This window comes from Sitodiplosis mosellana, unplaced genomic scaffold, assembly GCF_009176505.1.
Source record: "Sitodiplosis mosellana isolate CC-2019 unplaced genomic scaffold, AAFC_SMos_1.0 Smas_scaffold_6165, whole genome shotgun sequence".
In the NCBI taxonomy this organism is placed as follows: domain Eukaryota; kingdom Metazoa; phylum Arthropoda; class Insecta; order Diptera; family Cecidomyiidae; genus Sitodiplosis; species Sitodiplosis mosellana.
In genome coordinates this window covers 1,073,795-1,093,251 of record NW_022601406.1, presented here as the reverse complement: position 1 = coordinate 1,093,251, position 19,457 = coordinate 1,073,795, and the positions used below count along the sequence as shown (strand labels likewise).

General features: G+C 38.1%; 1 protein-coding gene across 3 annotated transcripts in view; it reads left to right on the top strand.

Annotated features, from left to right (window-relative positions):
* LOC129574587 (uncharacterized) overlaps positions 1-15,702 on the top strand; it is a 25,407-nt gene extending 9,705 nt beyond the window's left edge. For all 3 annotated transcript variants that reach the window (XM_055456778.1, XM_055456779.1, XM_055456780.1), the window contains 7 exons: positions 3,685-4,131; positions 4,331-4,613; positions 9,412-9,483; positions 9,660-9,884; positions 10,035-10,831; positions 11,267-11,495; positions 11,640-15,702. In XM_055456778.1, coding sequence (XP_055312753.1) covers positions 4,469-4,613; positions 9,412-9,483; positions 9,660-9,884; positions 10,035-10,831; positions 11,267-11,495; positions 11,640-13,717 — 3,546 coding nt within the window. In that variant the 5' untranslated portion in view covers positions 3,685-4,131; positions 4,331-4,468 and the 3' untranslated portion in view covers positions 13,718-15,702. The remainder of the gene's footprint in view (positions 1-3,684; positions 4,132-4,330; positions 4,614-9,411; positions 9,484-9,659; positions 9,885-10,034; positions 10,832-11,266; positions 11,496-11,639) is intronic.
* Positions 15,703-19,457: the final 3,755 nt, after the last annotated feature.

Genomic DNA, 19,457 nt, shown 5'->3' with positions numbered 1-19,457 from the left:
AGAGAGAGAGAGAGAGAGAGAGAGAGAGAGAGAGAGAGAGAGAGAGAATTTTCACTTTACATCATTTCGATCGTGCTGTAGTATCGGTCGCCCTTATTGTTTACTTCTTTCGTTTGCATCTCTATGTGTCGTTCGACGAAAAAGTGAAAATACGCACCTTTCCACGAAACTTTCATTCACATGGCTCACATCTCCATCTCTCGCTCTAGCTCTAGCTCCAGCTCGCTCGCTCGCACCCAGTCACACAAAACAAATAATAATATATATGCTCATTTTGATTCTTTTTTTTCTTCGCTTCTTCGAGATATGCACATTGTTTCTTTTTCCGCTTTTTCCATTGATTGTTTTTTTATCTCAATGTTGTTCGCTATTTTAGATTGATGGTTTTTAGCATGTCGTATAATTTATTTATAAGCCTACATATCTAAAGAATTACTTTCATCCGAAATTTCCGCAGCTTTTTGGATTTGCATGCGGATGATTTCAAAGAAGCGATGAAAAGTGAAAGAACGTCTATGCGATTAGCTTATTTTTAAACGAATTATCTCGCCATTTGATTTTCGGTTTTTAGCCCACCTTTTAATCTATATTTACACATTTATTGATCGAATGTGTATTGTTATTCAATTCACCCGCACCAGCCACTGCGTAGCTCGTTTCGTTTCATTCACCAGCATCATTTTCAAACCGATAAATGGAAATACGAAGCAATTTATCGATTGATGTTTTTTTTCTGTTTTTTTTGTTGTTGTCGTTCAAGTGTCTCTACAAAAATATCACACATATAAATTTATATCGGAACACAAAAATTCCCCATTCAAATTTAAAAGCTATTGAAATGTGTGCAGCCACGAGTATTTGTTTGCTTTTTTTTTCATTTTCGTGGGAATTGTTGCGGTTTTAATAGATTTTGCTGTATGAAATTGATCTCATGGGAATTTTAACAAACAGCCGTTTCCAATTTAAAATCTTCAATAATTCATTTCAAATCTTTATATAAAACCGCTTCGACGAACCGAATCCGACAACATGAACAATCACAGCAACAACGCTGAAAAAAAAACAGCCATTTGCAAAACCACTGTAAAAAGGCGCATTCGAGCAAATTGGCGGAAAATTGTCCTAAATATGGAAAACAAGTGGTGTGCGGTTGTTACAAACTGAATGTAATCCAATTTTGACCATAAATGCCACCATAATATCGGTCACATTGACGAGAGGTGAATGAGATAGAATCCATTGTCAAGGTCACATTGGTTTTGGTTGAGACCAGTTCATAAGGTTCATCTGCCTATTTAATGTGGTGTTCGGTTTTTCTTGTTGAATTTTCCCATTGAATATCAGGCAAAAATAATGTTGGTAATTGAGCGTAAGTTACAAACTGTGTACATACTTTCAAAGTTTTCAACGAACAAAGTAAAGAGTGTGTGTGTGTGTGTGTTGGACGAAACCAAGCAAAGTCTTTTCGAACACAGTCAATGTGCTTTTGATGCTCCAAGTTGGAGCCTCCAACGTTGAGTTGGCAAACGCACTTCGATTTTCATTTGAAAGGAAAGTAGCAGCAGCAACAGCAGCAGGAGCAGCGATGGCAGCATCCAAACTGTAAATGTTTGGCTAGATATTGACCAACTTTCTTGACATTTTATCGACATTCTCGGCTCGTATTGGCCCAATTGAATGCAAAACTGTCTTTGAACAAATCACACACAGAGATAGAATGCCATGTGCTAGGCAATGTGATGTGGTTGTTTTTAGCCGTCGTATCAATGCAATCAAAGGGAACGGATCAATTGTTACAACATATTGTGTGTGTGTGTGTGTGTGTGTGTGTGTGTGTGTGTATGTTAGTATGTCTTACACATTCTATTGTATTGCACATAGATTGTCGACAAACATATTCTGTTGCAGCTAGAAACAGGTCGAAAACGAAAGTTGCATTGATATACATTGTAATAGTTGACTGTGAATTGTTCGTGTTTGTGTGTGCGCTTGTTTGTTTTTGTTTTTGTTCGGGTGAATGAATGAATGAACACGGAACGAACGATTGTGTGTACGGAGAAAACAGTGAGACAGAGATTTTCCATCGAAATTAAGTTAATTCCCATTTGGTGAGCATTGACTTTCCAGTTTGGTGTGTGTGTGTGTGTGTGCGTAGCGCAGCAAGTACAAAATGATTAAAAGGCATCTGGTAATTTTCACATCGGAACTCTCTGTGATTCCACCTTCGTGTGTAGCATGTTTCTCTCGAATTGTACGAGATATATTCACATGTAGCAAATCCACATCCGATGGATTACATTTAATTCCACATCAAAAGCAAAGAAGCTAGAATGTGTACACGTTTGTGTGTTTGGGTGTACAAGTGAGCAAAAATTCTGCTGTGAAAATTGTAACATTTATTTTAGATATTCCGCATGTTTATATTTATAATAACATTAACACACAATTGTGAAAATGAAGGTGCATGCCGATTGGCCTCTGTTCGTTTGTGTTTTTTTTTTCGTTCGTTCGTTTGTTGCTAATGGCATGAAATGTGGTTCATCCAAAAAGTATATAAACACACACAATCGTTGTGTACATGGCGGATGAATTTTACCAAGTATGTGGCTGAAGAGTGGCTCGGAATCTGGCTCTGGTTTACATTTTCTCTATATATATACACACACACACGTATATTCCGTTTGCACAGTGTTTCATGCTGTTTACAACCCGAATAGTGTACGAATATGTATCAGAAGCATACTGTATGAGCAGATAACACACACGGCCAATGGTAAATGCGGCATCATCGTCGTCGTCATCGTTGCTAAACTACTCTGGCCTCACTCAATGTGCTACTTTATTCTGGCTGGACGAGAGTATGTCGTTGTTGCTGCTGCTGCTGTCGAGCCAGTCGCAAGTTCACACACAAATATTTCAGGCGATTGTGATAAAAATGCCGACACACACACGCTTTAGCAAATAAACGAACGAACGAATAAAAAAGAGTTTTTCCCAAACACAATGTGGTATGGGTTTTGGGAGCGTGTAGATTCAAGTTTGAAGCCGTTTGCATGGAACAAGCGAACGAAAAAAGAGAAGAAAAATAAGACACACAGAATATTTTTCGCGATATTCAAGCATTCGCGTTCGCTCTCTCTCTCTCTCTCTCTCTCTCTCTCTGCGTGTGTGCTGGGTTGCATTTCTTTTTGCTTCTTCTCATTTTTTCATTCTCTCGTGCGCTGCTCGTTTTCTTTTTGCACATTACATTGCCGATACTTTTCAGGCAAGTTCAATTCACTTGCAAATACTTTTATGATCCACATAATATAAGCAGTGAACAGTCGTTCGGTTCGTTCGTTCCATGACCAACTTAATTTTACTCCATTGAGCTATCCTGCAGCGCTTTTTGGCTTTTTTCCCCCAATGGTTTTTTTTTCGTTTTATTCGCTCGTGTTCGACTTCCACTCCACTTCGTTCGACTCTATTTTCGACATTTATCCCTTTTTTCGAACAAAGTGGCACGAGCACTCTTTTTTTATGGCATCCGTCAAACTATATCAGAAATTAAGCGTTTTGTTATTAAATCTGCTACAGCTATTTTCTCTCTCTCTCTCTCTTTCTCTCTTCCAAACTGAACGGCGGGCGAAAAATCGTAGAACTCTATTTTGATAATGCAATTTTTGTTTTCTTTCTTTCTTGCAGCATTTTTATTATTCCGCTTCAAATTTGCTCAATGTGTGAGCACATTTTCACAATTCATACAGACGAGGTGTAAAACATGTAAGCGATTGTGCTGCACTACAAACTAAAGACAAAAAAAAATATTTTCGAATGGATTACGAACGCTGCTGTTTTTGAAGTGAGTGAGAAAAAAAAGAAGAAAAAAAAAGACAAACTAAAATCCAGAAAAAATAACAACAACGACAAAATAACCAAAAGATACACATGAGAACGATTGCACTTAAATCTCTCGAAAGAAAAAAAAAAATTTGTTGCGTTGTATGATCATTGGCAAACGATAAGCGAAACAGGAGACGAAAACTCGATTGCATGCAATTGAAGAGTTGAGCAGTAACATACACACAAGAAATAAAAAGTATAAAGAACTGTGAGGTGATAATAATTTCACGACGAGAAAAAAAAAAGTGGGTGAGTATCAAGCATCAGTGAGATTTCTGCATTGTTTTTTTTTCTCTTGCACCAAGAGCGCGCGCCGGTGTTTGTGCGCTCGTGTGCGCGCGTTCGTGCATTTTCTGTGTGTGTTATTTATATTTATTATTATATCTATTGTGCGTGTCGTTTTCTTTCCTCGAACGAACGAAAAACAAAACAAACAAACAACCAACAGCAACCGACAAGCAGAATCTCATCATTGAGTGCGTTTCACTTCCTTTGGGTTGCGCGCGCTCTCGCTGTCTCTCGGTTGCGCGGGAAAAAAAAGCAGGTGAATCTTTTATGATTGCTTCGTGTTGATCAGGTCCAAAAAATGGATAAAGCTGGTTCTACAATGGACGAAGCGGCAAGTTGCGGTGGAGCGGTTGCTGGTTCGATTTTTGGTACAATTGCATGCATCATTCTATTGGCGGTGGGCGCATGGCTGCTCTACAAGAAATACTGGAAATCTAAGTCAGGTAAATGAAACGAAAAAAAAACCGAATCAATTCAATGAACCGTTCGTTTTTCGTTCGATTGCAACTCGATCGATCGATCGATCGAAAAATAACAAACGGATCACACACAAACACACACTCCATGACATAACATACGAAAACCATTCGAACAAACGTTGTCGTGTTATGATTCATTTAGATATACGTATATATAAGATTGATTTTCACTCGTTCAATGAGGAACAAAACAGAGAGCAGTTAATCACTGTTTTGTTTCACAAATTATTTCGAATCGATAAATAATAGGTTTAAGGCAAATTTCGCACTCGATCGGTAATATAGTGTGTCTCTTGGAACCACTTGAGAATATTAAATCGACTTATGAATTTGGGAGAGGCTTTTCAGCGCAATAGGGCTTTTTATAGTCTTTTGTTATTGCTGCTGCTGTTACTTCAATTGAACAATTTTGCAAATTGTGCACGTCCTACCACCGCCGCCGCCGCCGAGATACATTGTATGTGTGTGTGTGTGTGGCTTTTTTTCGCTTTATCCCGAGCGTATATCGTAATGTCAGCATAAATTTCATTTTTTAATGAAATCGCACTCATTACTTTCACTTCGATAGTAGTAGCTCTCGAGTCGAAAAGCGACGAAACACCAGCAGAAAGAAAGAAAAAAAAGTAAGCGAGTAAACACATCGTAGCATTTAAACGATTCTCATAAGTGAATTGAACATTTAAACGGGACATTTCCAATATTTTTTTTTCTTTCTTTCGATCATTTCGCGTCAATATAAATTCGGGGACGAGTCGGAAAGCGAAAATGGACTATATGATCATTACGAAAGCCGAACAAAAGAGCGCATTCGATCAGATTTGATCGTTTTTGCTATTATCTTTTATGGGAACCAATTTTTCGATGAGGGGCAACTTTCAACGAAAGTCCAAACATCGCTCGCAAAAATGATGGAAAGTTCTACGGAAAAAAATGCCGAATTTCACCACACCAAATAATGGATTTAAATTAATTTTTTATGTTTTATGCGCGTGTGCGTTTTTTTTTTCTTTTTGCCTCTTCGTTCGCTCGATCGAGCAAAGAAGGTGGTCGCCGTAATAGAATATTTCGAATTTTAACCCATTCTATCGCTATCAATTCACTAGAATTTCAAACGAAATAGAAAAATGATAATAAAAATATAAAACAACAAGAAATCGACACACAAAACTCATGCACGCAAACAAAAGGGGGAGAGAGAGAGAGAGAGAGAGAGAGAGAGATGGAGAGAGAGAGAGAGAGAGAGAGAGAGAGAGAGAGAAAAGCATAAAGAAATGAGACTGCAAATTAAAAATGCAAAATTGATTCTTTTCTTTTCATTTCTGTTTCTCTTTCTCTCTCTCTTTTATTCGGAATATTGATTTTTCTGCGGTTCTCTTTTGCCCATCTCATCATCATCATCGTCATCATTCATCCCGGTCAGTTTTGGAAACGATCAGTAAACGTTTGGTTATCGATTTCATATGTTATATTCATTAGGTGATTTTAACACGCGAACGCGCGCGTGTATCTGCCTCTCTCTCTGTGTGTGTGTTTATATGTACGAGAGTTGTTTGCTAAGAAGTTTGAGACACCTGTCTGTTTTCTTCGCTTCACCCATTTCTTCAGTGTCGTCGTCTTTGTCGTTGTCGTTTGGTGGTATATGCGCGCAAAAACATAAAATGCCATACGCACACCGAACAAGACACAGACACAGAAAGAGAGAACGAGAAGCGAACGGAGCGCAACATTTCTTGCTGTGGTCGCTCGGTGTGTTTACGAAAATAAATGGCAACGAAGAGAAAATCATTCATATTGAAATACCATATCATCCCGTGGCCCAAAACGAACGAACAGAAGAAAAAAAAAACCGAATGGACAGGTCACTGGAGAGCCATACACACTCGGTGTATTTTGGCCAAGCACCAAGTACGATTGAGATTTTAGCAACAAGAACAATAACAACAACGACAACAGCAAAGCACACAACATCAGAAAAATATGCGCTTTTGGTGTCCGCGAAGGTGCGCGCGCGCGCACATGAGCTCGCCCGCTCGCAGCATAAACGCTCAATGAATGATGACTGAATTGTATGTGTGTATGTGTGTGTATGCGCTGGCGTGCTCGTGAAAAACCGGTTGTAAAACGGGCCAAGTTGATTTGGATCGTTTGTTCATTCGGCTCAATAAGCTATATACATATGGGTATTTTTTTTCTTTCCTTCGTTGCCGAAATCAAGTCCAAATCGAACTGTATATACGCACATTCGCTCAATTAAAACAGCAGAAGTAACAACGAAAAATAAAAATCGTGCCGGAAAAAGCACACAAAACCACAAAATATGCGAAAAACCGAATTTTCAAACATATGAGCGTAAGAGCATTTGCGTGTACAAAATATGCACACACAGACACATCCAAACCCTATGGCGTTCGTTACAAGAGTGCGAGAGAATGAGCATTAAATACATGAAATCGCACATTTGGCACTGTGATAGGATGCACAGAGAGTAGTGTGCTTTGGTTTCGGCCAAAGTGAACATGGCTATCACGTTCGATTGTATGTGGCCAAACAAATGGAATGTACACAATAACCAGAAACACATACGGAGAGCAAGACACAAAGAGAGAGAGAGAGAGAGTGAGCTCCGCATATTTGCTCATCGTCGTCGCAATTGTACCCGACGACATGCTGTTTTGGTTCGATTTCGCAAAACTATCGCCTTTATATTTACCGTCCATAAAATTCAAATAGAGAGATTATACTGTTTTATCTAAATTGGTACCGACACAGCGCTCCGTGTTGTGCATAACTTTATTCAATTTGCTGGTATGTCTGTGTGTATCGGTCGGTCCATATTCGGCGGGGCTATCGATCGGGCACAGAAGAAGAACGAATGGACAAACGAACGATCAGGAAAGCGAATCACATTTTTTTTGCTTTCCAAACTCCGTTTCCACACCGGAAATCACGCTGAAGAATATATACCGAGAAACGAGCACCAAAACACCATAACAACATTTCAGTCATACATAACATAAGAAGAAATAACACAACTACGATGCATACACGAAATAGAAGAAGCGAGCGCACACGCGCTTTTATTCAAATTTCGACGTGTTGACTTTTACGTGCACACCAAATTTCAAAAGAACAACGAAAAATATGTCCACAAGACACACCATTCAATCTCTATGACACACACACACACACACTTCGTTCAACATGAAGCATTCGGCAGCCAGTTGTTTAATCAAATTGGAATTGTTGAACTCAACAGCAGCGCGCGAACGCAACTAGTTCTAATTGAAACGAACCAAAAATAGACTCCAAAAATGTATATTATACCCAACAAATCAAGTTTATAGTCATAATTATTATTAAGACTCTTGAAAATGGCGACGAAGAGAACACTCTTTCTCTCTTTCTCTTTATTACTCTCGCTGTGTGCTCAGAATTCCAAACGAAATCAAAAGAAGAAAAGAGCAACGGGCGCTCAAACAGATGAAAATATGCACGTAGCATAGCAAATGGCAATCGACAAAACCGCTTTCAGAATCACGTAATTATTATTTTATTCAATTCACAAATAATAAATAATAATGTACACAATGGATTGCATCGATATATGCTCAAATCGGGCGACAACGAAAATGCCGTTCGTTGATCGAATGAGGTGCGTGTGATGTGTTATGAAGCGTTTATGTGTGTGTGTGTATGTATGGTGTCGGGTGGCCCAAGCCCATATTACCAAATCACAAACGCGAGCATTTGAAAAGTTTTTGATGTAATTGGAATAATAATATTCATAAATCAGCTTTAATTGATTTTTGGTCGCGGTGGGTTTTTGAACACAATTGCGTCGCGCGCTACCGCGCCTCTCTCGCTCTCTCTCTTTTTCTATCTCTCTATCTCTCTCCATACAAGCACACGTATCTCTATGGATGGCTGCTAAAAATTCGATATGCTCGATGGTATTGTTGTTTAGTTCATGTTAAAATGTGCGAAAATACCTCGAATTGTTCGATTTCATTTCGATATTTTAGCGTTATCACTTGATAATTATATGGAGCAAATTGTCAAGTACCATACGATAACCAGAATTTGAAATGGATGATTTTATTTTTTCTACTTCAAACGGCAATATGTCGAGTAGAGCGGAGCAGAGTAGAGCAGGCAGAGAGCAATTGCATGCAAACGGACGAAAAATGTGGATTTTCCAGATTCATAAAACGAAATAATGTCAACGGAATGTTCGTACACAGATATATCTGATACGGTAATGTGACGAACGTTCATTAAATAAAATTTCTGGTTGATTAGAGAATGAGAGACACAATATCGTCTCTCTGCTCGTTTGATAACTAGAAATGTTGAAGAAGCTGTTGACACAAATTTTGTGTAGCGGTGAGTGAGCAACACAACACACACTGCAACACAACATTTTCTCTAAAGAAGAGAATAGTTGATGATGCGACAACGACAACGACAACGACGACGACGACAGCGTCGAAACAGGAGGTTGAGCTGTTGCCGTTGTTGATAATGACGTTTTTGTTTTCAATTCTCTATCTGTTTGTGTCTTAAAAGCCACATTGCATCTATCTCACCTATATGTTGTACTCGATGATTTAGTAGATCAACATACCGCAATACGATTGATAATGTTATTCATTCCAATTTCGATTTCACATAACAAAATAGGAAATTCAGTGTATTCTTCTCTTTCTTCTAATTCCATTATGCTTCTGTATTTCATCAACAACAAACTATGCACGGCATGCAGAAACGAATCCATTGGTCGAAGATGCTGACACAACGAAGGTGGACTATGCATTTGATAATCCAGCTTTCAAGGGTATTTATTGAAAATTTATCAAATTAATTCAAAGCGAACGACTCTTTGCGGTTCCCAAAAATTTCAAGAAATTTTATTTCACTTTAAAATTGGATTTTCAAACGGAACAAAATGCTCACACACAAAACTTCATTCACCATTTTTCGTGGGGGATGGAAATATTCCATTATGTTTAGGTGATAACAATAAGAATGCTTCACCGTTCGATAACAAATGGCAAACGCCTGACAAACGTAAAACCGTTGACGATTCATATGCAAATGCGCCCATACCGCGATTGGTGCCGCTTCGTGGATCCGATTTTACCGGTTTGGGCATTGAAGTTTGTGGCGGCCTAAAAGATGGTATCTTTGTGAAGAAAGTAATGCCCCAGGGACCTGCCGCCAATATTGTGCATCGAGGTAAGTTTGTTAGTGTGACGCGAGCGCGTGTGACAAAGGAAAACACAAAGCCCAGCACACGACACACATAAACACAAAAGAAAAAAGAATTAATCACCATATTCCCTTCTATTCGACACGAATAACAAAACCAAACAAAACAAAAAATAGGTGATAAAATCACGAGCATCACTATCGATTTTCGGCATATTGTCCAAGAGGATGCGGCTACAATTTTAAGCTATGCTTCACCATACAATGTTCAGTTGGAATTGATCGATGCAAATGGAGCCGTATCGAATGTATTGTCACAAAATGCTAGCCAACCGGCGCTGACACATCCACTGTATCGTCCGCGTAGTCAAGAGGATTTGAATACAATCGAACGTAATGCACGAAAAAAACTGTTTACAAAAGATGACAACTCATATCCAACACTAAAAATGGATCAACAACAGCAGAGTATACAAGCAAAACCACGGTCACCAGCCACCGCTTTGCCACAGGCACACGAGGAAAACGAGAAGAAAAACTCATTGAAAAAGATTCAAAACTATTTTATCGATATGGTTGAAGAGAAATTCCAAACGAAAGCATCGCATTCGAATGATTTGGCCGTTGGTAGTGGTAAGAAGGGAATGAAATTCGGTATTCGTGTGTTGCCACCCAATTTGAATGGCAAAGATTCGGGCAAATCACCAAACAAAGTCCAAGCTGACAACGATAACAATGCAAATATTGAAAAAATTGAAAATCACATTGAACAAGTGGCACAACCAAATTCCATCGTCACCACTGCTACCACCACCATCGCTTCACCCGCACCACCAGAAGCCATGAAACGTTCCAAGAACAAGTCACAAGACGCTAAGAAACCCATCCAAGATGACAACAAACCGGTACCATTCGAACGACAAGCAAGCATCAATTCGAGTGGCATCAAACGTGATGCAGCTGGCATTCCACAGGTATGTGAACAATGGTGGCCTCTTCTTTTTCTACTATTTTGTTTCTTTCGATTCAAGCTTTTGCTTAGAACTTGTAATTCGATCACATTGACACGGAAAATAAGAAGATAACGATGAAGAAAAAAACACATATCACACTTTCATTGATCACAATCCATTCCAGTTGATTGATTTTGATTCGAATTTTGATAGCTCTGCTTTATATCAAATTTATTCAAATGCTAACTGATGAACTTGATTTGAAATAGTTGATAGAAATTCAATAGAAAATTTGTCTTTTGATGATGATGATGATGATGATGATGGTTATGGATATTGCTATTATAAGTTGATTTAAAAGTCAATCATTTTTTTGTTTGGAAAAAAAGACAATTTTCTTTATTTAGAGACTGTTTTCTCTTTCTTTTTTTTGTTATTGGATCGTGACGCATACAGGAAGTGCCAACAGAGATGATGCAAGCAGCAATGACAGCCGTTAACAATCGAGCAAAAGTTAATTCAATTGATCGTAAGTCAAAGGGGAAGGCACCGATACCGCCAGCCCGTGGCGAACATGATGACTCTATGGACAATGTTGATAACATGAATGCTTCGATGGAAACCATTGAAATACCACAGATTTCAACAATGAAAGTCAGCATGGAGGGCAGTCAACCTGATCTTGGTGAGTTGGATTTTTTTGTTTTTGGATAAAGAAAAGTGTTTAACCAATTAAACTTTATTTATCTTTTGATTCTTCATTAATTCCATTTGATTTAATTCCACAAAACATAATCGACATTGTATTTTCTTTTTCAATCATTTTCAGACTCCGATGCTGAGTTCAATGGTAAAAATGTTCAACAAATCGAATTAAATTCCAAGCATATCACCGTGCATCAGGCGTCCGAGGAAGAAGAAAATTCAAATGAAGAGCGACGAACGGCGAGTCTTGGCGATTTATCAAAATTAGAGCACACTAAATGCGGAAAGAACAGTCATGAATCGAATGGAACACTTGAACGAGCCCAGTCAATGGAAATGTCCAATGCAAACAATCAAATCGCCACCGGAAAGGTGGTACCAAAAAAGCGAAAAGCCCACCCGGGCGATCATGACCTAGTTGAAGTGATGGAATTGAAAGAGCCCCGATACAGCGAGCCAATTATCGAGAATTTGGAACCATTGCAAACGATGCGCCTAAAGAGTTCATATGAATGGGGCAATTTGGAGGATGCAATTTATGATGGCAAAGATAAAAATGCATCCGATGATTCGTTTGAATTGGAATCACCACAAAAGAAACTCTCCTCCAGCAGTATGGATATGATGTCCGAAGTATTGGCTGCAGCCGATAAATTTGATAAAGAAATCAACGAAATTGAATTGCACGATGTCATGCATGAAATATCAAACGTTGAATTTGACGATGTGGCAAATGGCACCGATGAACCGATTCAATTGGAATTGGTACAAAATAATGAAGCAGCGATAGAGATAAAATCCAGTCCAGAACCATCACCACGTGCGCATACAAAAAATAACGGCATTATGAACGAAAGCAACAACATCAGCAGCAACAGCAACAGCAACGATCAAACAACGATGGATATGGACGAAACACAGCATAATATTACACAGATCAAATTACCGACAGCTGTACATTTGGAAGTGAAATCAAGCGATAATTTCGATGATATTGTGATTGATACATCAAAAGGTGTCAATTACGGAACGAATGTAAGCGATGATGCAAAAGCATCACGTTATCCATTGACAACGATTGAGCGGCCAAAGTCTGAAGTGTTGAAGCAATTAATTGCACAGCAGGTTCCGGGCGACATGGATGATCAAACGATGGAAGTGAATGGTATTTCGTATGCAAAGAGTGGCACAAACGATGGTCCAATTAACATATCTGTCGCTGGTCACATGGATAGCATCGATACAATGGCCACGATGGAACCTGTTCAAATTTCACCCATTTTCTCGAGTGATGGCAGTGGCGTGAATAATATTAGCATTTCATCGATGGATAGTGATTCGGCGGTTGAATTGAAAAATTCAAGAGCATCACCGGTGCAAACAGCGACCACAACAACCGAAAATCGAATAACAATATCAACGAGCAGTGATTCACAGCCAGCATCAATTGTCATCGAAGATGAAACGCTGAATTTTAAAATGCAAACACTGGACGATGAACCAAGCGAACCGACGAAAACCCCATCGCCAAATGGATCCCAAAAGAAAAATGAGGTGTTCATTGTTGAGAGTTTGTCGTCGAAAAAGACACACGAATCATCGTTACCAGTGAGCAATGGCACCAAACCGCCACCTGCATCGAAGGGTGGCTTTGTCACCGAAATCCGCTTTCCCAATGCAAACAAAGACAAGCACATGAATGCAAAGAATCTAAGTAAATCCATGGAAAATCGCAACCCGCCCGATGCAAAAACGAAATCAGATGCAAAAACATCCAGTCCAAATGACAGCCGAAAGGGCAGCAATGGTAGTAGTGGTGGTGGCGGTGGTGACGGTGTTGAAAAACCAGTAATCGTTGAAGAGGAATACATTCCACGGAACAATGAGATTCGTTTTACCACATCAACGTATCAATCGCCGCGACAATTTGAAAAACGTCATTCACAAATCGATCAAATTCGATCAAATTTCGAACGTAGTCATACGTCGGAAATTCCAGTACCAATACGGAAAATCAGTACACCATCCACACCACCACCATCACAATCATCAAATGTAGCGCGTGTCAGTCCGTCCAAAATTCCCGTATTCACATCACAAAAGAGTAGCGATAATCTACTGAAAAATAATAACAGTCCGAATCGAGTCAGTGTTAGCGTTACATCGATAAAAAATTCGTCGCGAAATCCGAGCGGCAAGTAAATGATATGGAATGAGCAAAATAGAAGAAACAAATATATATATATTGAACAAGAAGAAAAAAAGAGAATAAAGAGCATATCACTTTTGATATTTTGAAAGCAAAAAATCGTCGACAGCCAACGAACAAATCGAAAGAAGAAAAGAAAAACACCCACATGCACAAATGGATATAAACTTTAGGGATGTGCCGAAATTGCTCTGCTTTCTTCAAATCTTCATCATACAACACAATATCTGCATATTCCAGCTGCTGTTCAATTGTTAATGGCGAAACGCAACGACGACGACGACGACGACCCAATATCGATTTTCGAATGTGATGTGAAACGTGAACATTTTCGCGTTCGGTGCATACATGAACAGGGAAGCAAAAAAGAGTGAAATAAAAACCGAGCGAGCAAGCAGAAAAGGCCATCAGTAGAATTTCAAATTAAGCCAATAATAATTTCATGTTGTTGTTATGTTGAGTGGTGCGAAAATAATTTTTAATAAATAGGTATCGAATCGATATTTCCATCGAATAATCATTACGATAATGGTTAGGCAATAAGGCCATGTTTTTTTTAATGTTATATATTATTTGATACACAGTGTAAATGTAGTTGATGCAGTTTTGTTTTTTTATTTGTTTGTCCTTCCATTTTCATTCCAAATGTAGAACATTTATGTCAAAATTATTTGCATTCGTAATTGAAAATGATTTTTAGTCAAAACGTTTAATCTATCTCACAATCGAACTTCCCACGCTACCACCATCCCCCAGATGAGTCACAGTTGAAAATAGTTTATTTTTTAGTCAAAAATCGACAAGCAACACACGACATAGAGAAAGAGAGATAAATAGATAGAATGATTGTCTGTTGAATGTTTCATATCTGTCTACGGATGACAGTGCTGCGCTCGGAATTTTGAGTGAAAGGTGGAATTTTTGATAAGCATTAACGTCAATTATTCGGAATGTAACAGTTTTGCGAGGCGAGTGAATGAGCAAGAGTTTGCAAATGAATGAATGAATGAATGAATGAAAAGTGTGTTAGATAGAGACAAAAAAGTCAAAAACAGAAAATTCTTCGCATACATTAAAATTGAGAATGCAAAGTAATTTGCGAATCCAAAACAGAGTATTTTTGGCATGTTACGGAGTTTAACAATTTATTCACACATTTCACTGTCAGTTCATTCCACACACACAACATACATTCTAAATTCGGCAATAGATCGACAATAGTTACTTGTAAATACCGTCTAATTCCATACTATAGTAAGCTAGTATATGTTTATTGAAAGAGAAACAAATGTTGTGCAAGATGAAGAAGTAGGGGCTGAATCCAATGTGAAATTGGCTAATTATTGCGAAAGAAATAGTGAGAAAGAGTGTGAAGCGCATTTATTTTGTATTATTATTTCTTTTTTTTTCGGCGAAAGAGTGAGTTCCATGTGTTTTCGATTCAACGACCACTACTACTAGAGATAGTTAAGAGGGCAATCAAAAGCGTGCGCTTAAATACACACACACACCATACAAACACATGCCTATATATACATACACGAATTACAATTTGAAACTATTTTTACCCTCTTTTATATTATTTTTATTTTATTTTTTTCTCTTTTTAAATTATATTTATCGTTGTCAGTGTTTCATTTATTTTAGAATCTTTTTTTTTTCCTGTTTAAATGTACAATACGTAACTCTTTGCTTTTGCTTTGTTTCGTGTTGTTTTCCATTTTATATTGAATCTTTCTTCTCTATGTCTTTGACAAAATTCAACATGAACAACAACATCAACAATAAGGAGAAGAAAGAGAGAAAAAAAAGAGAAAGAACAATTCGAATAACAGCTACATTTATATGCATTGTAGACTACTAGGTTTAAAACAACAAATCATATCTATTATTAACCGAATACAGCCCATGTTAAAATTAACCTTTTGTTCCCTCGAAAAACAAATTCAGAAATCGAAATAAATTCTTTAAAAATAAATGCGTTGTGTTCTTTTTTGTCATTTCCATTACTTGTGCCGTCCTCCCATTTACAGGATAACGACAAAAGGAAAAAAATCATCATCATTATAAACCCGGCACGCCAAAGTTAGTCAATGTAGCGACGCACAACAGAGAAGAAAATAAAAGCAACAACAACGACATGCTAAATAAAAAATGCGAGTCCATTGGGGGAGTAAGTTGAGCAAGAGTTGGAGATGGCGACAGAAGAAAAAAATGCGAGCAATGTGATTTAAAAGATTAAAACACCTGCCAAGGCGAGACGCAGGAAAATTGATTTAAAATTCATGGGGCGTAAACACGGTGTGTGTGTGTGTTATTCCTTTTCTTCTCTCTCTCTCTCAGTCGTTCGCTTTTAATTGAATGTTTCATACATAATAATTAGATACATTTTAAAAGCTAAAAGCTCTCTTAAGCATTTCCCGAACACTGAGACCGCCCCATTTGTGTGTAAATGTGTGTACTTTTATGTGCTTCATCAATTTTATTCACTTTGGTGTGCACTGAAAAGAACATTTATGACGTTGTTTGTCGTTGTTCAAATACGAACAGAAAGAAAAACCCAGAAAATATGTAAAAAGCAAACCAAAAACATTGTTTACGACCAACTAATCAAATATTTATGCTTATCCGGCGATATGCTGGCTTTAGTTGTGCAGGCAACTCGCTCAAAAAAAGTCTAACTCGCTCTCTAACTCAACAATTCACGCTCACACAGCGAAGGAGAAGGAAGAGAAGAAGCGAAAAAAAAATCGAGAGACAATCTGCTGTCCGAAAATCCGGAGCAACTAAGCCTTAAGCTTAATGTTAGCAAGCAAATGAACAAGAAAATGCCATGGATACTTTACTAAGCTTGTCGCTCAATTTTCGGTTTTAGATTGCACCTAATTCGAATGATATAAGTTGAAAGCAAAACATCAAATGAATGTTTGTGTGTGCGATGTTGTTGTTGCTGTGGTTGCTCGTTGGTTCTGCCACATGATTCTTTGGGTCTGTCATCGTTAAAATGATTTGATTTCAATCGTTACAGCTCGATTTTTCTTCTTTCTCATTTCATTTCGAAATCAACAAGGCAACCGAAAGTAAGTTTGCAAGAGAAGAACCGGTTCAACAACTAGAAATTTGGCTTGAGTGCACACAAAGAGGAAGAAAGAGGGAGAGAGAGGGGGGGGGGGGGGCGCGTTCGATTGAATGTTTTGTCGAAAAGGTATTCAATTTATTTGGTGCATGGAATGTGTTTTACCAATTCCATTGATAGTTTGCAAGCGAATCGACAATAATTGTGCGCTTGCCTTTGTTTTGCCAAAAAACAGCTCGTACTAATACACCGACTGGTCCAAGTTGCATATTGCATTTTATATTGGCGAACATTCCTTTGTGTGTGTGTTTGCGATTGAATGTGTGTGTGTATATATGTGCATAATTCAAATATCAAGTAGTTGAAAACCCAAAGTTACCGTTGAATAATTGGAAACTTTCATCTTATACGGACTTTCCGCCCCAATGAATTGTTCAACTCACCGAAATCCATTTTCGCAAGATGAGAAAGCGAGTGAGCGGGAGAGCAAAAGAAAGAGCAATGGGTGAGAAAGAGAGCGAGAGAGGGTGGAAAAGGAATGAGACAGACTGAGAGCGAAACAAATCGAATCATAAACAAGTGCATATTCGAAATACTTACTTATTGTAATGCATAAGCATAGTCGCTTTAAAATCCCTTTATCCGGTAGCTCAATTCCAAAACTAACTGCTGAAAACATGTGCAAATACATATATGCACACATTTATACACACAACCGGCTCAGGTATACACACACACATACACTTGTACCAGTCGTGATCGTTACGCTTTTCCACCTTTTCCTAACTTCTCGGTTACGGTATTACCGCGCCCAACACTAAGTGAACCAACGTGAGAACGAACGAACGAACGAACGAGCCGGAATCTGAGCGGTTTTTTTTCACCGCCTGGATGGCTAAAAGCCGTACATATTTTCGGTGTGTATTTCGTTGATGATGATGTTGTTGGTGCTGCGGGGAGAATTTTGCGCCATGTAAAGATGTTGGTTATCCGACGCAAAGTTGTGAATTTAAGAAAGAAAATCGACAGAAAATATAAGTCTGGCAAGAGAAACAGAGAGAGAGAGAGAGAGAGAGAGAGAGAGGGCCCGAACAAGCGAACACGGAGTGGAAATGAGATAGAAAGTGCAAATGGATTAAAACTGAGCAAAGCTTTTGGTATTAGGATGGACGAATTTGTCGATGCTAAAATACATTGTACGAAAAATAAATACATTTATAACTTTCTTGCAGTAGAAAGAAAATCCACAACCAACTAACCAGCCACTGGCACCAGCAGTAGCAGCAGCATCCGCTGCATATGCTTGTTCGACGCTTTTTTGGTGTTTTACTCTAGAAACTAACGGCTTCGTTTTTCGGTTTACTATTTTTTTATTTTCTCTCTCTGTGTTTCTCTCTTTCTGCTTTATTCTTTGAGGAAAAAAAAGTATTATCGCCTTAGAACACGATTTTCATGAAACTGCAATGGTTTCTGCTCTCTCTCTCTCTCTTTCTCTCTCTCTCTCGAAATGCTCGCTCGCTCCATCCTAGCGATTTGGTTGTTGATGCTGTGTTCAGTTTACGTTTCGCTTTCATTATTTTGGTCGTTGTGCTCTTGCATTATGTGTTGAGTAGACTATATCGTATTGACATCATTTATTCATGCATTTTAATTGTGGGCTGCTTTTAGATGAAAAGTACCCTGAAACAAGAACCACCGACAATGGCACCGATGACAACGCATCTCATCACGTTGAAAGGGTTTGAGCGTGTGAAATGACATCGTTTTCTCTTGAATTATGGGGAAAAAACGTCATTTTTTTGGCTTCTTTCTCTCATTCAGTACATTATATATTTTTTATTTTTCTTCCAAGTCAGAGCAAAGCATTAACTTAGTATTTGAAATGGTTGAGCTTTTGAATATGGAATCCATAAGCATATTTAATATATGGATTGCCGGCTACAAATTTGACGCAGGTGGATCATTAACGCTCGTGCATTTAAACAATCAACTAATAATTTAATCAGCAATGAAGCGGTTATCGCTAATGCATTTCACATTATATCAATTCAAGCGAATGATTTGAGTAAATAAATTTACAGGTGATGGCCATCCGCCGCCGTCGCCACCGCACTCTGCATGCTTATGCTGTGCAACGGCAGAAAAGCGGTTTTATTAATTTGTACGGTGAATATTTGAATTAAAACTCGTTCTCTCCTTCTTTGGTCTGCCTTTCCTTTGTCCACTAATGGAAATCACATCTGAACACTATAAACGCATTAATGCTTTCTACTCTGCATCGGAATGTCTCTTAAAAATCTAATCAGATTATTGCATCTACATTTGTTTCTCTTCACTCGTTTTTAGTACTACATGAAATGTAAAGCTACTAATCTGGTTTTTTCTTTCTTAATACTTTTTGAAAACTGAAACAAATTATGGTGAATTAGAATTTTATGCTCATATTTTTTATTTAATTTGAAACAGTGGCAGTAACGACAAATAAGTGCATAATATCTCAAAGCGCCAATCAAATTTTTATGATAAAATGATTTTTTAAAAATTACATTATTTCAAGCTTTTTTGGTACAGTATTTTCTGGGTCTTGAACAAAATTAAAGTGACTTTAGATCTATACTCATATAATTTATTTATTTTAAACCAAAGGCAGTATAATT